Below are 15,156 nucleotides of genomic sequence, written 5' to 3'. Positions count from 1 at the left end.
CTAGATAACATCTCCTGCAAACCGCAGCAGGCTTCAGAGCAGGCATAATGCCAAGGGGATGGGCCCCAAGAGCTGCAGGCTGTGCTACCTGCAAGAGAGACTTCTGAGAAACAGAGAGTGCTCTGCAAACACATCCCCTGCCAAGGTAGGAAACTCTATGTGGTTTTGCAAGGAGTCACCCCTAAATGGCAAAGGGTGCTCATTAAAACAGGCTCCATGGCAGCAGCAGGAGAGGAAAGCAATGCTAGTGTGTTCTAAGAAGAAAACTGGCCCTTTATAGCTGCAAAAGGTATAGGGGGGCCCTGGCTGCTGGGGGACCAAAAGGCAGCTTTCACCCATCCTCTTTTCTTAGGAAAGCAAACTGAAATCCAGCTCTCTTTCCAGGCTGGAGCACATTCGACTACATGGACCTAGCCCACGTTTGATGGTAATCCTCTCTGACAAGCATCCTCCTGACCACCGAGCTGCTGCACCACATCCCCCTTCTCCTCACCGGCTTTCCCAGGCATCCTGTGGCTTTTCCTGGATCCCAGCACTTCCCAAGCTGACCTAGTTCTGCCCAAAAGCACCGACCGTCACCCTCAGTGGTGTTCCTCGCATGATACTCACCACAGACTTGGTTGCAAACATGTATTTGTCCCTGAGCTGGAAGTCTTCAACGTCCTCCAGGATTATCTCTTTATTTTCTCGGCTTTGAAAGAAATCAGTGCTGCGAATGACAGTGGATGCCCCAGAAGGCTCGTGCCGCTCGATGTACACTGTATTTGGCTTGTCATAGGGCTCAACCCCCCTAGAAAGGACAACAAGAGGTGGTGGTGGTGGTAGCTCTGCACCCAGAGCAATGCAGAAGGCAGCAGGTAACAAGGAGCAGGAATGCTTTTAAGAGATGGGGCTGGGGACAGGCAAGAAGCAGGGTAAATGTGGAGCACCCCTGACTGCATGTGTTGTTGGCTGCCTCTTGTCCTCACGGTGCAGGGCATCTGCTGAGTTTGGTACCTGGTTTGCACAGGGCAGCAAATGAGGCAAGAGGTGAGGAGTAAGAGAAGACAGGAACTGGGCAGGTATCAATATGTACACAGGTGTGATACGTACCAAGAGAAAGACTTTACATGTTCCTGAATCATTATCCAGGTCTGTCCAAAATCATCTGATTTCCAGAGCTGCAGTGACAAAAAGAAAGATGCCAGTGGGACTAGGCAACCAAAAGAGACCCAATCCTTTAAGGAGACTCAGTCTCAGGCAGCAAAAGAAGGATGGGCATGTGTCCATCACAGAACCATCAACTACTTTGATGACTTCCTGACTGGAACAACAGCAATCTTTATAGCTTCAGGAGAATAACCTAAGCAGGCAAAATTTGCCTTATGGCCTCCTACCCAAAGGATTTCCCACTGTCTGTTGCCCACCTGGTTTTACACTAACTCAGACATAATAACTTGGTGTGATGTACTGGTGAAGGGCAATAGCAAGGGTAAATATCTGGGCAGAGCCTCCTCCCCCTCGGAGGCTGTTGCATCCCCAAGCACAGCGACAGGCTGTTGTGAACATCAGTAAGGTAAAGGTCAGGAGGAGAGATAGCATCTTTCACTGCACCAAGGAGAGCAGCAGCAATGAACACACCCAACCACAGGCACATCAGCTCCCCTGCTGATCCTGTCCCTTAAAGGTGTCCCTGAAACTAAGCACTGTGGTGGTACTCAGGCTGTGATTTTTGCCTCTGTTTCGCAGGTACATGGATATGGGCAGCCAGACTCCAGCCTCAACAGCCAGTCCAGCGGGGAAGGTATTGCTTCTAGCAGCTCCATCCCCCTTGGAAGGGATCAGTGGCACCCAGCATGGACCCAGCTACCACCAGGCTGCAAACACTACAGACTGTATGTATCCCCATTCACCTGTTGGGGGATGCTTGTTTTGCTTAAGCTGCCTGGGTCTATCTGGAGATGTTGTAACTATTTACAATCTTTGCCCAATAGCTCCAGGGGAAAAAACAGAAAGTGTTTGTTTTCAAGAAGCAATTTGTTATGCAAGACCCAAAGCCAAACCACATGCCCACATGAAATACTGCAGAGGTCAGGCCTGCCTCAGTGCCAGCACTCTGTGGCCAGTTACAGCTGCAGTAGTTGGGGAGATCAATACAGCCAGGAGCAGCATGGATGGACCAGAATAAATGAAGGGAAAGGGAGAGGAAATCTTTAAGGAAGCCATGCTACAGGTACCACAAACTCACTGCTGCAGAGGTCAGAAACCAGACTGACCTGTAGGAAATGGGTGTCTTGGCCTGTCTGAGATCAGGCACCCTGCACAGTCAAAGCATGAACCCACACGGTGTTGGCATAGGGCAGGGTGGCTCTTGGCTCACTATGGGGCCTGGGGGAATGCCATAGAGGCAGGATGCTGGCCCTCCCATCTAAGCAGAAGTGCTCACCTGTTTCTTAGGATGAGACCTGTCGAAGCCCAAGAGGAGGTTGGGGTTCCTGCTGTGCAGGAGGAGGTCTGCAGCTCTGAAGGGAATCGAGAACCCCTGGATAGTGCTGCAGAAGTCAGTGGTGATCCAGAGGTATGGGACAAAGGCATCCACGAAGATATACTGGGAAGAGAGGGACCAGCAAGGAAGGAGAGCAGGCAGTCAGGCTCCAGGAGCTCAGAGCAGAGCTCAGGCTAGCAATAACATAGGCACGTATCCCGGGGGAGCCTTTGGGAGGGCAAACTCTGGAAGAAAGGAATTTGCCTGCCAGGAAAAAGGTGACCTTGGTGTAGATAGATAAAGCCTGAATTAACATTTGTGTCTGTAGCTCTGTAACAACACCAATGATGGCAACACTGCTTGTCACCCTATAGGGACGAGCTGCTAAGGATGCAGCCACTCTGTGATACCTTTACAGATACTCCTCCCATACCAAGGAGCAGCTATACTGCTATGGGCACTGCCACCATGGCACCGAGGACCACGTGCATTTGTGCTGTTGGTGGCAATGAAGTGTCCCTGCCCTGCAGCCTCCTCACCCTCTTGTTGTCAGCTGGGCTGTGGTAGAACTGAGCTATGGCCACCTCGCTGCTGTTGCCTGTGCTGAAGCTGAACCTCTCCGAAATCTTCTTGAAGCTCTTCCCATAGTCGTAAGACACGTACACCTGCAAAGGGAAGCCCCACAGTGACACCTGGTACAGCAGCAGAGCAGGAACCCCACAGCAGCACCGGGTTGCATTACTTACATCACTGTTTTTAGGACCCAGCAAAGACAGGCTGTCCCTGGCCAAGGCCACGATCACGTTGCTCTTCTCTCCAGCCCAGTGAACGACCATCTGATTGTGGGAATCGTTGAGGCTGACCTGTAACACCAAAGGAAAAGGGCACCCTGAGCCCCAGCTCCATACCACACAGTGGTGTTGGAGCATGGCCCCACGTAAAGCAGCATCTCTCCTGAGTGCATTGGGAATATGCATGCTAGTTTTCCCTTTATAGAAATAGGATTCGGGAGATGTGAGAATGAAAACTAAAGCCAAGGACAGAGATGTGATTTCTAATCCAGGCTAAATAAGTGAAGGGCCACAGGGAAACAGTTCTGCAGCAACTTCTTCTGTACCCTGAAGGACGTGCTGGTTTCCAACACAAATGCAGCCATACAGGATCCTGCTATCCTCTGTGTGTGTACTGTATCTGGCAGTGCTGCATCAGCACCAGTTATGAAGGACCACTTTTGATGGGGCAGCTGTATCAGCATCACTGTGGCAGGAGCTGAGGGTGTAAGAGCCTCTGGGCAAGCCTGTAGTAACCATGACCAGCAAGCAGGGATGTGCAAGCAGTGGCCATAGCTCAGCTATAGATGTGCAATGCTTGAGCCTCTGCACAGTGCTACAGCTGCAGCTCAGCCTATGGCTGGTGACTCCTAAGCTCATGGGAAGCTGTAAAAATACAGGACTAAGCCTTCCTTAGGCCTGGTACCCCATGGCTCCTGCTGACCCCAGGATCAACGAGGTAAGAGGCTGATTTCACCTCCACCAGTGACAGGCAAGTAAAATGCTTGGGAAAAGCAAGGTCTTTACTCTGGAAGAGAGAGGGGTGCAAGTGAAGCAGAAGCCCTCAAATCCCTCTTATGCAATAGGTTCATATAAGGGGGGAGGAATTAATCAAACCTCCAGGCCTCTGAGCTACACTCTGCCTGCCCGGCCAGAGACCCCCCCACCATGCAAACCACGCTGTAGTACCCAGATAGCAAACACAGCAGAGATTTAGGTCAGGCAGCAGCAGCTACAAAGCAAGCCAGCAGTAGCCTTGCGTGCCCGCTGGAAAATAAAGCAGTGATGCTGTTTGAGGATGCAGGGAAACAGGGCGGAGAAGGAATTGCTGATGCCCATAGAGACAGCTTCGGGTCTGAAATCCAGAGCAGCTCCCAGCTCCAATCACCCGCCTGTCCTTTAAAAGCAGAATAACCCCATCTGTTATCTGCTACATCTCTCTTTCAGTAGCACTTTGCATTTTTGTTCTCTACAGGAAACCCAGCACTAGGACAGCTTCAGAACCTGAAAACCACAGGAGACTCCTGCCTACATCTTGCTTTAAGCTCAGCAATAAAGCTCTACAGCTTTTTCCCCCCTGGCCTAAAAGACATGGTAAGCCCCAGGGAGATGTCTTCTCAGAGCAGGGACACTCGTGTCGATCCCAAAGGCCAGGGGCACCTGTTTGGGCTTGGAGGAGCCAGCTGAGCTTCCTTATTCATTAGCCATATGACTTCAGGCTGCCTAACTAGGGCAGAGCCCCTGTATAAAGGCCAAAGTGAGGTTGAGCAAGGTTTGGTTCCCTGTTAGGAGGGAGGAAGAAAGAGCAGTACTGAGTACATGGGGACTGTGCTTAGTAGGAGGTTTAGGAGTAGGTGAAGACTGCTGGAGCGTGCTTTACTAAAGAGAGAGAAGACAACAGAAGGATATCTTATGCTGTAAGTCTCCCTTATGCCCCATGAAGGGTTCATGCAGCAGTTTGTCAGGTTTAGGACCCTCACACATTAGTGTCTGCCTGTGCCTGGTGCAGGACACCACAGCCAGCAGCCCTGCTGTGGCCCATTGGAGCCTTGTGGGGACCCAGATGGCTCAGGGGAGCCACGAACATGACCCCAAGTCTTTGCTGTCCTGCAAAGGACACATGGGGCATTGTGCCCCAAGTGAAAAGAACTTGATTCCTCATTGACCAGGATGCTTTCTGTGGTATAGCTTTGCAATAAAGCTGTGGTTATCCCCAACATGAGTAACCCTGCCCTGCTTGCTGGGATAAGGTTTGTTTGGTAGGAGCCCACTGTTCTAGACTTCCCTACCTCACCTAACAAAGGAAACCTTCCTCGGGAACTGGTTTAACCTATGAAAGGGCAATGGCTGGTACCTAATAGAAACATCATTTAGCATAAACTCCCCTTAATGGCGAAGTGCTTTGGTCTTTGCCAAGTGATTAAGAGTATATGAAATATGCATGAAATTCTAATTTGTCCTCCTAATATGCAAGGTGCCAAATGAAGTCCAGGAGGGGAGAACTGGAGCCAAGCCATAGCAGAGGCTGTAGCTCTAGTTAATGTAGTTAATGCTGCTAGCTTTGCTCACCCTATATATTGATTTTTTCTGTTAACAGTATCTTCCAATAACTTAATCCCCTGCAAAACGGAGGAGAGAAAACAGCCCCTGGAGCTGCTGTCCCATGGAGCACACCCCAGAGCAGGTAAGGGCTTCCTTGTGGCTCAACCCAACCTGGGCTGGGAAAGGGAATGTTGTCTGGATGTGTGGTACTCTGCTGAGACAATAGTACAGCCTTGCCCTGCTGAGGTGATGACAATGGGTAGGTGAGTGGACCTGGTTGCATAGTGTGCAGTGCCAAGCTCCTCAAGCACCCCATGCTGGAGGGAGTGCCCTGATCCTCTATTCCTCAGCACCTGCAGTCCCTAAGTGCCAGCTCTTCTTCCCCTCACATCATTTTCAGTTGGTCATGCCCAGAATTAGAGAGGTTAGTGCTCATCGGGGTGGCTCATCTCTTGCACTGATGAACTACAGAGGGTAGAGGCTAGGGGATGAGAGACTGTGGCATGGGTACCTCATTATAGCTGTTCTTATGGCTGCATCCCAGGCCCTTCCATCATTGAAGGACTCTAAATCTGAGCCTTTGAGCCACCAGTGAGGTCGAGATGCTCTGCATGGGAAGCATTAACGTCCCCATGCAAAAAACACACCATTAGCTGTGATGAACTGCAAGCAAATAAACTAGTGACTTGTAACAGTGCCTAGCACCGGTGCACAGCGACAAGTGTCGGGACAGCATTAGGGGGGCTATTCTTGGTGTTGAGTGGGCTTGGAAGCTAACTGTGTGTGTCGATGGGTTTGCTCTGTTGAGGATTAATGTTCTGGCTATAGGACTTGGACCACAGCTCGACCCAGGCGCTTACTATTAATCAGGAGGTGACGCAGTGCGACTGATAGGGACTGAGGCTCAGTGCTGTAAAATCAGGGGTGTGCAGAAAAAAGAGACCTGAGGATCATTTATGTGTTTTCTTCTCCTGGTTATGCAAGTGGAGATGGAATGCCTATAAAAAATGCCTAGGAAATTTCTGAGCAGTTAATGGGTTATTACTATGGCTTGATAAGTGAGGGCATTGCAGAGCAATGCGTCTGCGTGGTGATGAATGGCTGTTGGAACCATCAAAGTTTAGCCAGCAACTCAAATCTTGGCTTGAAGTCTGTCAGGAGATGCTTGTGGAAGAGGAATCAGCTAACGTTTGGTACCCAGTAGCCAGGGGAGTGAGGATGGGGCTGAAGAAAGCTATTGCCAATAGGAGTAAGAAGTGAAGCTGCAGCTCGGTTAGCACAGGCTTTAAAAGGAAAGGTGCTCTCACCAGGCTCCTCATCATTCCAGCTCGCTGGAAGCCGCAGTGGACAAGTGCTGGGCCTTTGCATCCCAGTTTCCTTTGCTCCCCCCCCCCAGCAAGGCTTACGCAATAGCCTGGCATCACGGATAGTTGAGTGTCATGGGTGGCTGCTGCATTCCCGGCACGCCACGCTCCCACTAAAGCTTCATTACTGTACCTTCTGCTCTGCTCCCGAGCATCTGCTTCTAGCCCTGCCATGGTATTTGAAAACACAGGCTGTGCCTGCCATAGCGCTGCTTGTGGCTTGGACTGAAAATGCCAGGGTCTGAAATCATTGATATGAAACACGGGTGACTCATTTCACAGAGTGCCAGGCCCATGTTAATTTTGTTAATACTGAAATCATCTGCTTTGCAAGGCTGTTTTCTCTCTGCTAGCAGCCATAGAGCTCTCTGTTAGCTCTTGTTTCTCAGGAGGAAGGAGGGGGGAGATGGGGTCGAGGCATGAGTCCTGTTCACCCCAGAAATGAGCAGGTCCCTCAGTCAGAGGGTCCCAGAGATTGGGGGATGACAGAGAATTGAGGTTACCCTGGTAAATTTGGGTAAGTGCTGCTGAAAATCACTCCCCATAACTAAGGCACGGAGGAAAGCAGCAGAAAGGGTCTAAAGCGCTGCCGGTGAAGCGTGCCATGAGCCCGTTCTTACAGCTCCAGAAGCTTAAGCGGTGCCCCTGGGACACTGCAATGCTTGCTTAGTCCAACAGCAGGATCCGAGAGGAACCTGCTGAAGGGAAAACAATGAATAAACCCACAAATAACTCTCCTGGCTGCTACCCTGCCAGGAGCAGGAATTGTGTAGCTTCCAAAGACCTGTCTCTCCTGGCAAGCTCAGGCACAAAAGTGAGTGCCAGGAGCTGGGAACCTTTGCAGGGCGGCTGGGAAAGGGGCAGATGCAGTGATGGGAAGGGCTATCTGCCAACATGAGGAAGGATGAAAAGGCTGGGGAGTCTCCTCCTCAGCCCTTTGCTAGGACGTTGCCATCACCACCCAGTGCACCTCCATCATCTGAAGTCTAACATGGGAAGGTCTCTGCCAGGCTGGCAAACTAGGTCAAAATTAAGTATGGTTCAGTTCCAATGCAGTGATTGATGTGTCCATTCACATTGCTGGATGGCATTTGTCCTGCACTCCTTCTCTGAAAGAAGAAAGGCTCTTTGATGGTTTGCACGTTGTGAGGGAAGGGAGCTAAGGTGGGATCCCTACCTGGGATGTTCTAATGGTCTCGGAAGAAGAGAAGCTTCAGCTCTCCCTGCTCAGGCTTTATCCTGACCATAAGCTCACAGTATTTTAGGGTAGTTTGCCAACATCACCCAGGCCACTCTTGCCCCTTCCATCGAAGGCAGGTTTGGATGTCACCAGGAAACAAGGAGCTTGAGAGCAATGAAGTAGATCACTCCAGAAGGGAAGGAGATGAGCTGGTTGTTAGGGCAGGCAGTAATGCTGGTGCAGCTTATGGGGAGGCACAGAGGTGATGGCCAGACACAGATTAGGAGCGTGGGGAGAGTCTCAAGGCCTCAAAGCAGCAAACCAGAGTGTGACTTGGCTGCTGCAGGAGCAGCCAGTGGTTAGATATAAGATGCCTTTAATCTTGGCATGGTTGAAGGCAAAGGCTTCTAGTGAGTTGTGTGGTTTTGGGGGAGGTTTCAGATAAGCCCTTTCTAAAGGAGGGAAAGGGCTCGCTGCAGATAAAGGTTAGACCTGTACATGTGTATTTGCAATCCATCAGTGTAAATGCTCTCTGTAACTGTGATTCTCTCCCTTGCCCCTCAGGACTGGCAGACAGAGGCTGGCCTCCTGCTCTAGCTATGACATGACACTCACTGGACACCAGCCTTATGGGCATCAAAGATGCTTCAGCCCAGCACACAGGTAGGCAGCCAAAGTGGCTGCTTCTCTTTTCCTTCTCTGTTGCATTAAGTGAAGTCCTTGCAGGTGATGTGGTTTATGGCTGGTTTTCCCCAAAAGGGGACAGGATTTACAGGACATGCCCCAGAAATATAAGATCCTGGAGCCAAGTACACTTATCCAGGTCTGAGCAGGGATGTATAGGCAAGGGCATGGAGACTGTTAAGGGACTGGAAGGTGAGCTGCAGCCTTGGTATTCAGGGCCCTGTGACAGGAAAAGGAGAGCAGTGTGTGGTGCTGTGGCTGCTGGAAGGGGTTTGGGGAGTGCTGCTGAACCTGAGGGGTGTAGGCAGCATTTGTCTTGCCATGGAGATGCTTCTCTGCTGTCAGCAACAGCCTGGAAAAGACCTGTCTCATGTGAGTGCTTGCTTTGTGCCGGTCTGTCTACTGTAACACTCGCTAAGAGTCCCATAGAAGTCAGGGCCTGTGCAAGGGAACAAAACCTACTCTGTCTCAAAGCTGATGGTATCTGGAATCCTGTGTTTGGTGGCTTGATTGCTGATGCATTTGGAGTGAGACAAGCAGAGGTAAAGCTACAAAGGCACAGGGTTTTAGGCTGCTGGTCATCTTATTCATTGAGGGTCCCAGAAAGTCTTGCCATACATGCAAGCTGTGGAAGCCTGCTAGCAAGGATGTGATCTATGGTGAGGATCTGGATGAGGAATCTTATGTCTTTGGTGCCTATGGCAAGAGGGCTCTGAGACTGTTTGGCTCCTGAGGAGCCACAAGGTTTTGGACTTTCTTCCCCTCCTTGCTTCTGGCTGGTGTGATGCATCCTTCCCTCTTGCTCTGGTCCCCTGGCATCATCACCCATGGTAGTGACAGACAGCATCGATCTCCTGTGCTGTGCTTTCCTTCACCCCAGAGCTTGCCTAGGCTCTAAGCTGTCCTATGAGGCTGTGTTGAGACTACAGTCAAGAGCTGGAGAAGGGCAGGGAATTTCAGGGCATGAGCCAGCACATAGCATATGGCCAAACATCCTGCCAAATGCACAGGAGCAGGATGTGTCCCAGATAAGGGACTGCAGTAGCACAGCACTAGGATGCTCGGTCCAAGCACTGCTTCTTATGATGTCCCTGTTACAGTACCACTTTTTGACTGCATGATTTCCTGGTGCCAGTGACCAGAGGACTTGGGGATCATTATGTGCTTATGACAACTTGTGAGACCCCTCAGCATCATGTGCACAGCTTTCTGGCTTCCTAGGTGTTAGCAGCTCCATGCGGTCAGATCTGTACAGGGGCTAAGACACACAGGCTCCCTCTTGTCCCTTCTTATTAAAGCAGACCCTGATTTAAAGCACTGTTGTTTAGTGCCAATAAACTCTTCCTGGTGACATGAAGAACCTGGGCTTTAAAACTTGTACATCCTGTCCTGAAGCAGCAGAAGGATCAGGGTTTATAAACTAGCCTTGAAGCCATCTGCCATGCACCAGTGAGAGTGACTCTGCTCTCTGGGCAAATCTCCTCTGAAAGCTCAAGGCAACAAGGAAAGACTAAACAGTAGCAAACTGTTGAACTGCTTCCTATTAGTTCTGTTGTGGATAGCACCAGGGTTACTGCACTGCCTTTTAGCTGCAGCTATATGACCAAGCAACAGGGGCTGCTCCTACCAAAGCAGCTCTTTACCTGACCCGAGCAGGTGGCTTAGATGAAAGCCATGGGGAGACAGAAGGGGAAGTGCCACAAATGTCTTGCTGTGGTTGAGAAACAAGTGCCGTGTTTGTTCTAAAATGGGGTAGCTACGTTATGCTAAACCCAGCCAAATGTTGAGGAGGTAGAGGAGGAGGCGAAGCAGATTTTCAAGGCAAGGAGGAACAGCTTTTTCTGTCCTTTGAATGAGGGAATGAGAGCAGGGCTTTAGGAGCAGCACCAGCCCCTTGTGTGCCCCTCGAGCAGCTCTGGAGCCAGCCCTGCCTCACGGCCGGCTCTTTCTCATCCTACAAGTAACAAAAAGGGGAAATCATAGGGCACCCAGAAGGGAAAGTGCTAACTAAGGAGGTAAATGCAGATGTTCCTCTGTGGGCTGGTGTCCCCATGTCCCCCCTCTAGCAGCCTTTCAGGACACAGGCAGCATAAGCAAGGAGGGTAAAGTCGGGCAGAATCTTTAAGGCTGAAGCTTTCCATAGCAGGCACCTAGGCAGCTCGAGGATAATTCCTTATCACCCCTAAAGTGATGGTTGTGTGGAAAAGGGAGGACAAGGGGGAGCCTTTATGGTCCTGCCAGCAAAACTTGCCAATGAATCAAGCCCAAGAAGGGATACTTTTAGAAATAGCAGTTTCTATGGGGTTTTTTTTACTGATGAGCAAGTCCTCTCCCCGGCTTTCTCAAGGAGCAGATGGATTAAAAATGCAGTGGAGGAGCCCTTAAGGAGAAGGTCACGGTGCCTCTTCCCCCAGCCCCCTCCCTCTGCCCAGCTCCGGAGCATACTGATGCTCACCACGAGCATCCCTAGGTGAGGAGCCGCTGCCCACCGCCCGCCGCAGGGAATCGCTTCCCATCCGGAGCACTAGCAGAGAGGGGACCACAACCTGGCCCATCTCCCTAGCGCATGCCCTTGGCCGCCGGGCAGCTACGGCTGGAAAGGAACCCTGGAACCTAAACCGCAAACCTGAGCAGTGCCACTACTTTGGGAAGGCTCTGGGAGAAACGGGAAGCGACGTGATCAGGGATCACGCTTCCAACGGGGCAACGACCCGCACCCGGCGCCCGCCGAGCATCCCTATGGGGGACCCGCTGCGACCGCCGCTTCCCCTCCCGTGGGTACCGCGCCCGGTGCCCCCATCCCCTCGGTGCCTCACCTGCCCGTACACCTGGATGGGCTGCGGTTCGGTGTCTGCGTGCGGCGGCAGCGCTGGGTGCCCGTCCGCTGCCAGCACCAGCACCGGTACCAGCACCGGCAGCAGCACCGGCAGCAGCAGGCAGCGGGGGGGGAACGGCCCGGCCCGGCGCTCCCCGCCGCTGCTCCGCGTCGCCATGTTCGAGCCGCCGGGGGCCGCGGCCGGGGCCGGGCGGAGCGGAGCGGAGCCGCCGCGCCGCCGCCCGGAGAGAATGTGCAATGGGCAGCGGAGCCGCTCCCCCCCTTCCCCGAGGGGTCCCCTCCCCTCACAGGGCGCTGCGCCCTCAGTTGGGGATGCTCGGGACTCGAGCACAGGGAAAGGATGCGGCTGGGATGAAGCCAAGCGGAATGACGAGAGATGGAGGCAAATTGCATGAGTGTCAATGGAATAAAGGCAAACAAAACGCGTCAAAAGCATTGCAGCATCTTCCTGCTATGGGGATGCGTGAGGTTTTCATCCCATCCTCCTCCCAGAAGAGCCAAGATGCACTTTTCCTCCCCATCAGTGCATGCCCCTCAGCCATAGGCCTAAAGCACTCCAGTATCAGTGGGAAGTGGTGTGACTGTCTGTGCAAGCATCCAGGCTGAGGTTTAAGTGTTCAGGATCTGCTTGGCTTGTGGTTTGGAACCCTTTCCAGCCTCCTGGAAGCTGTCTGCTGCTTGCTCCCACAGGTCCTGCTCACAGCAGTGTGCTGGTCCCTCTGCTTTCTCCAGGTGAGCTTCTAATCAGTTTCTCTGGTAGTTTAATTTCTGTTCCCAGGAAGCCCCCTTTGGTTTTAAGCATCCACCAGCCTTGCACAGTCATGGAACTGGGGCAGCGATGGTCTTCTGTGCATTGGCTTGAGGCTCCTTGCTATGTCTTATGTGTCATTGGAAAGAAGAGCAGCCAGGAGAGATGTCTGTTTCCTATAGCCAAAGGTGTGTGGTATAAATGCATCAGGGAGATTATCCTGTGGGTCAACAGTAATGCTTTGTGGGTAGTCTTTGCAAAGCAGTGCCACAGTGTCAGGCTCCTTGCAAGGATGCGAGAAGAGGCTAGTGAGGGACCTATTGGTGGGACAGCTTGGTAGGCAGTAACATAGGCTTGGGTCCTTGCTGTTGGGAATGATGGTTTGGGTGCGATGAAGAGCTGTGCCTGCATCTGGATAGAAGATGAAGGCATAGGTGGATGTCAGGGGGAGAGAGGAAAAGCTTGAATGATTTCCCAGGTTACGGTAACAGTTTTCCCCCTGTTATGGTTCTGATAGTTCTCAGAGGTCTCAGTTTCTGCCTGGGCAGAGTTGGGAAGGTGAGTGCTGCTGTCCTGGGATTTCTAATGCTATTGGGGAAGCTTCAAAGAAAATGGATGTGACCCAGCAGTGAGGGAATGGGAGTTCGTAAATCCCATGGACAGCACCAAGGCAGTCTCATTCCCTCTTCCTTCACTTGCTTTAACAGCAGAAACATTGTCCGGTGCTTTCCCTGAGGTGCTTTCACCTAGAAACCTAGTTAATGTATCTCAATTACTGAGTCAATACAATTACAAGCCCTCCTAATAAAGCTTTTAGCGGTCTTCACTCTGTGTAATGTCCCTCCAGAGGATTGGAGGTCACCATGGGTAAGGGCAGAGGGAGTTTTATTGCATGGGAATCCCAGTTTCACTCTGGAGTGGGCAGCTGAGAAGCACCCATAAAGGCCATGGCGTCATTCCCGAAAGCACTGCCATGTCCGGGTGTCCATCCCGCTGCACATGAAATGACTGTTCTTTGCCAAATCCTCCCAAAAACCAGGAATAGTGTGAGGATAGGATAAGAAATAGTAAGAAATTAGCAGCTGGCTTTGTTACCACTTTGTAAAGGAAGGAACTTGGTGGGTGGTGGGTTCAGCATCCTCCTTCTGGCTTCTGTTGAGCACTGGAGCTGAGCATGACCTCTGTTCCTGCCTTGGGGACTCCCTGTGCCAGGTCCCTGTGGTGGGTATCAAGGACTGCTTGGGTGAGTGCAGTGCTGGTAAATGCTAGCAGATGAATGGCTCTTTCTGTGTGCAGGGAAACACACGTTTCCTTTGCCAAGGTATTTTGTTGTTTCTTGAGAAGAAAAAGGCTCCTGCTGTAGAGGGGAGGGGGAACAGAGCAGAGCTGATCTGAAGGTCCATCTGGATTCCATCAGCAGCAAATGCTGTGAACTCCAAGAGCAAGGCAAGGAGCCCCTGGCCCTCTGGGTTTCCTTCCCCTCTCCCACTCACCTCTCCCTGGTGCAGCTCTAGAGGTTTTGGAGGGTTTAGAGGACCGTGGGGGCCAGAACAGCAGCCCCCCCACAGAGCCTCAATGAGATTGCAGGTAGAGTTGTTTAAAGGATGCATTCCATATTGCTGGGATTGGGGAGTGTTTAAACAGCCTGATCTCAGGCCCAACAAGTGGGGATGCTGGGGATGAGAGCCCATTAACAAACCCAAGTGGGCAGATCTCTGAGCAGGGCTGATAATCTGCTTTAGCTCTGGTTTATGGGGGAAGGATGGGTCCTTGATGATGCTGTATGAAAGGGACATTTGCTAAAGCAATGGGGATGCCTGCTGGGGATGCCTGGAGCATTTGTGGATCTGCTCTGCAACTAAACTGCTTATTATGGTTTGTGTGATAGGTTTTCTCCTCGGCCCAGGGAATTATTGCAGCAGAAGGGCCCTTCAGTGCACTGCCTGACAGGTCTGACAGTCCCGGTGACCTTGGTGCAAGGAGCTGCAGTCTCAGAGCACGCTCTCACCCCACTGCAGCTGGGTTCCCTGTGCCTTCCCTTGTCTTTGTGATTGACAAACATCCAAAGGCATTAGCATATGCTCAGCACTAACAGGCTACAAACCCTCAGTCCCAAGGAACCACACAGGATAAGATATTCAAAGCCAGTAGTGTGCTGTCTTGTGAGCCCAAAACAGCCTCTGGCAGCTCTGGGATGCCCCTGATGCATCCTGCAGCACAGCAAAACCATTCCTGTCTCTGGGCCCCATGTTTCTGGGGCAGCAAGGAGGAGGAATGCTGGCCATGCAGGTGCAGCTCTGCCGCTGGCGTGCTGTGAGCAACATCTCCATCTTGTGGTAACAGCAGCATCAGGGTCTTAAATCCATAACTGTGTTTGGCTGTTGGCTGCTTCACTCCCCAAAGTGTCTTCCCAGGGATTTTCTGCTCCAAGGTGTATGCCTGACCACCCTGGCAATGGTTTTGTGCACAGTTTAGGTGTTGGCAAGCCCATTGCTGAGCATTAGGCTTAGTGAAGGCAGAGACACAGGGTGATGAGAAAGCCTAAGGCTTTTCCCAGGGGTCTAATGTCAGGGAATATTAGGGAAAGGTTAGTGTGGTGGTTTGCTGTGATTGACGTGGGCTTTGCCTTGACCCTTGGCACTTCCCTGGGCTACAAGTTAATCAGCAAGCAAGGGTCAGGGTTCCCTGTGCAGGTAAGGGAGAACAAGGTCTGCGGGGAGGTGAAAGCACAGCATGGCCCAGGCAGGGGCATAGTTCTGCAGGGAACAGCAGAATCCTTTGCTCTAAG

The 15,156-nt window shown here is 51.8% G+C and overlaps 1 protein-coding gene across 2 annotated transcripts in view; it reads right to left on the bottom strand.

The window, feature by feature from the left end:
- Positions 1-3,324, bottom strand: part of SORL1 (sortilin related receptor 1) — a 34,886-nt gene extending 31,562 nt beyond the window's left edge. For both annotated transcript variants that reach the window (XM_034069514.1, XM_034069515.1), the window contains exons 1-5: positions 3,211-3,324; positions 3,004-3,129; positions 2,426-2,587; positions 1,093-1,160; positions 610-790 (exon numbers count right to left, since the gene is read on the bottom strand). In XM_034069514.1, the coding sequence (XP_033925405.1) occupies positions 610-790; positions 1,093-1,160; positions 2,426-2,587; positions 3,004-3,129; positions 3,211-3,300 (627 nt within the window). In that variant the 5' untranslated portion in view covers positions 3,301-3,324. The remainder of the gene's footprint in view (positions 1-609; positions 791-1,092; positions 1,161-2,425; positions 2,588-3,003; positions 3,130-3,210) is intronic.
- Positions 3,325-15,156: the final 11,832 nt, after the last annotated feature.

The sequence above is a fragment of the Melopsittacus undulatus genome, chromosome 15 (genome assembly GCF_012275295.1).
Source record: "Melopsittacus undulatus isolate bMelUnd1 chromosome 15, bMelUnd1.mat.Z, whole genome shotgun sequence".
Taxonomy (NCBI): Eukaryota; Metazoa; Chordata; class Aves; order Psittaciformes; family Psittaculidae; genus Melopsittacus; species Melopsittacus undulatus.
Note: the sequence above shows the minus strand (reverse complement) of the source record. Positions and strands in the feature narration are given on the sequence as shown.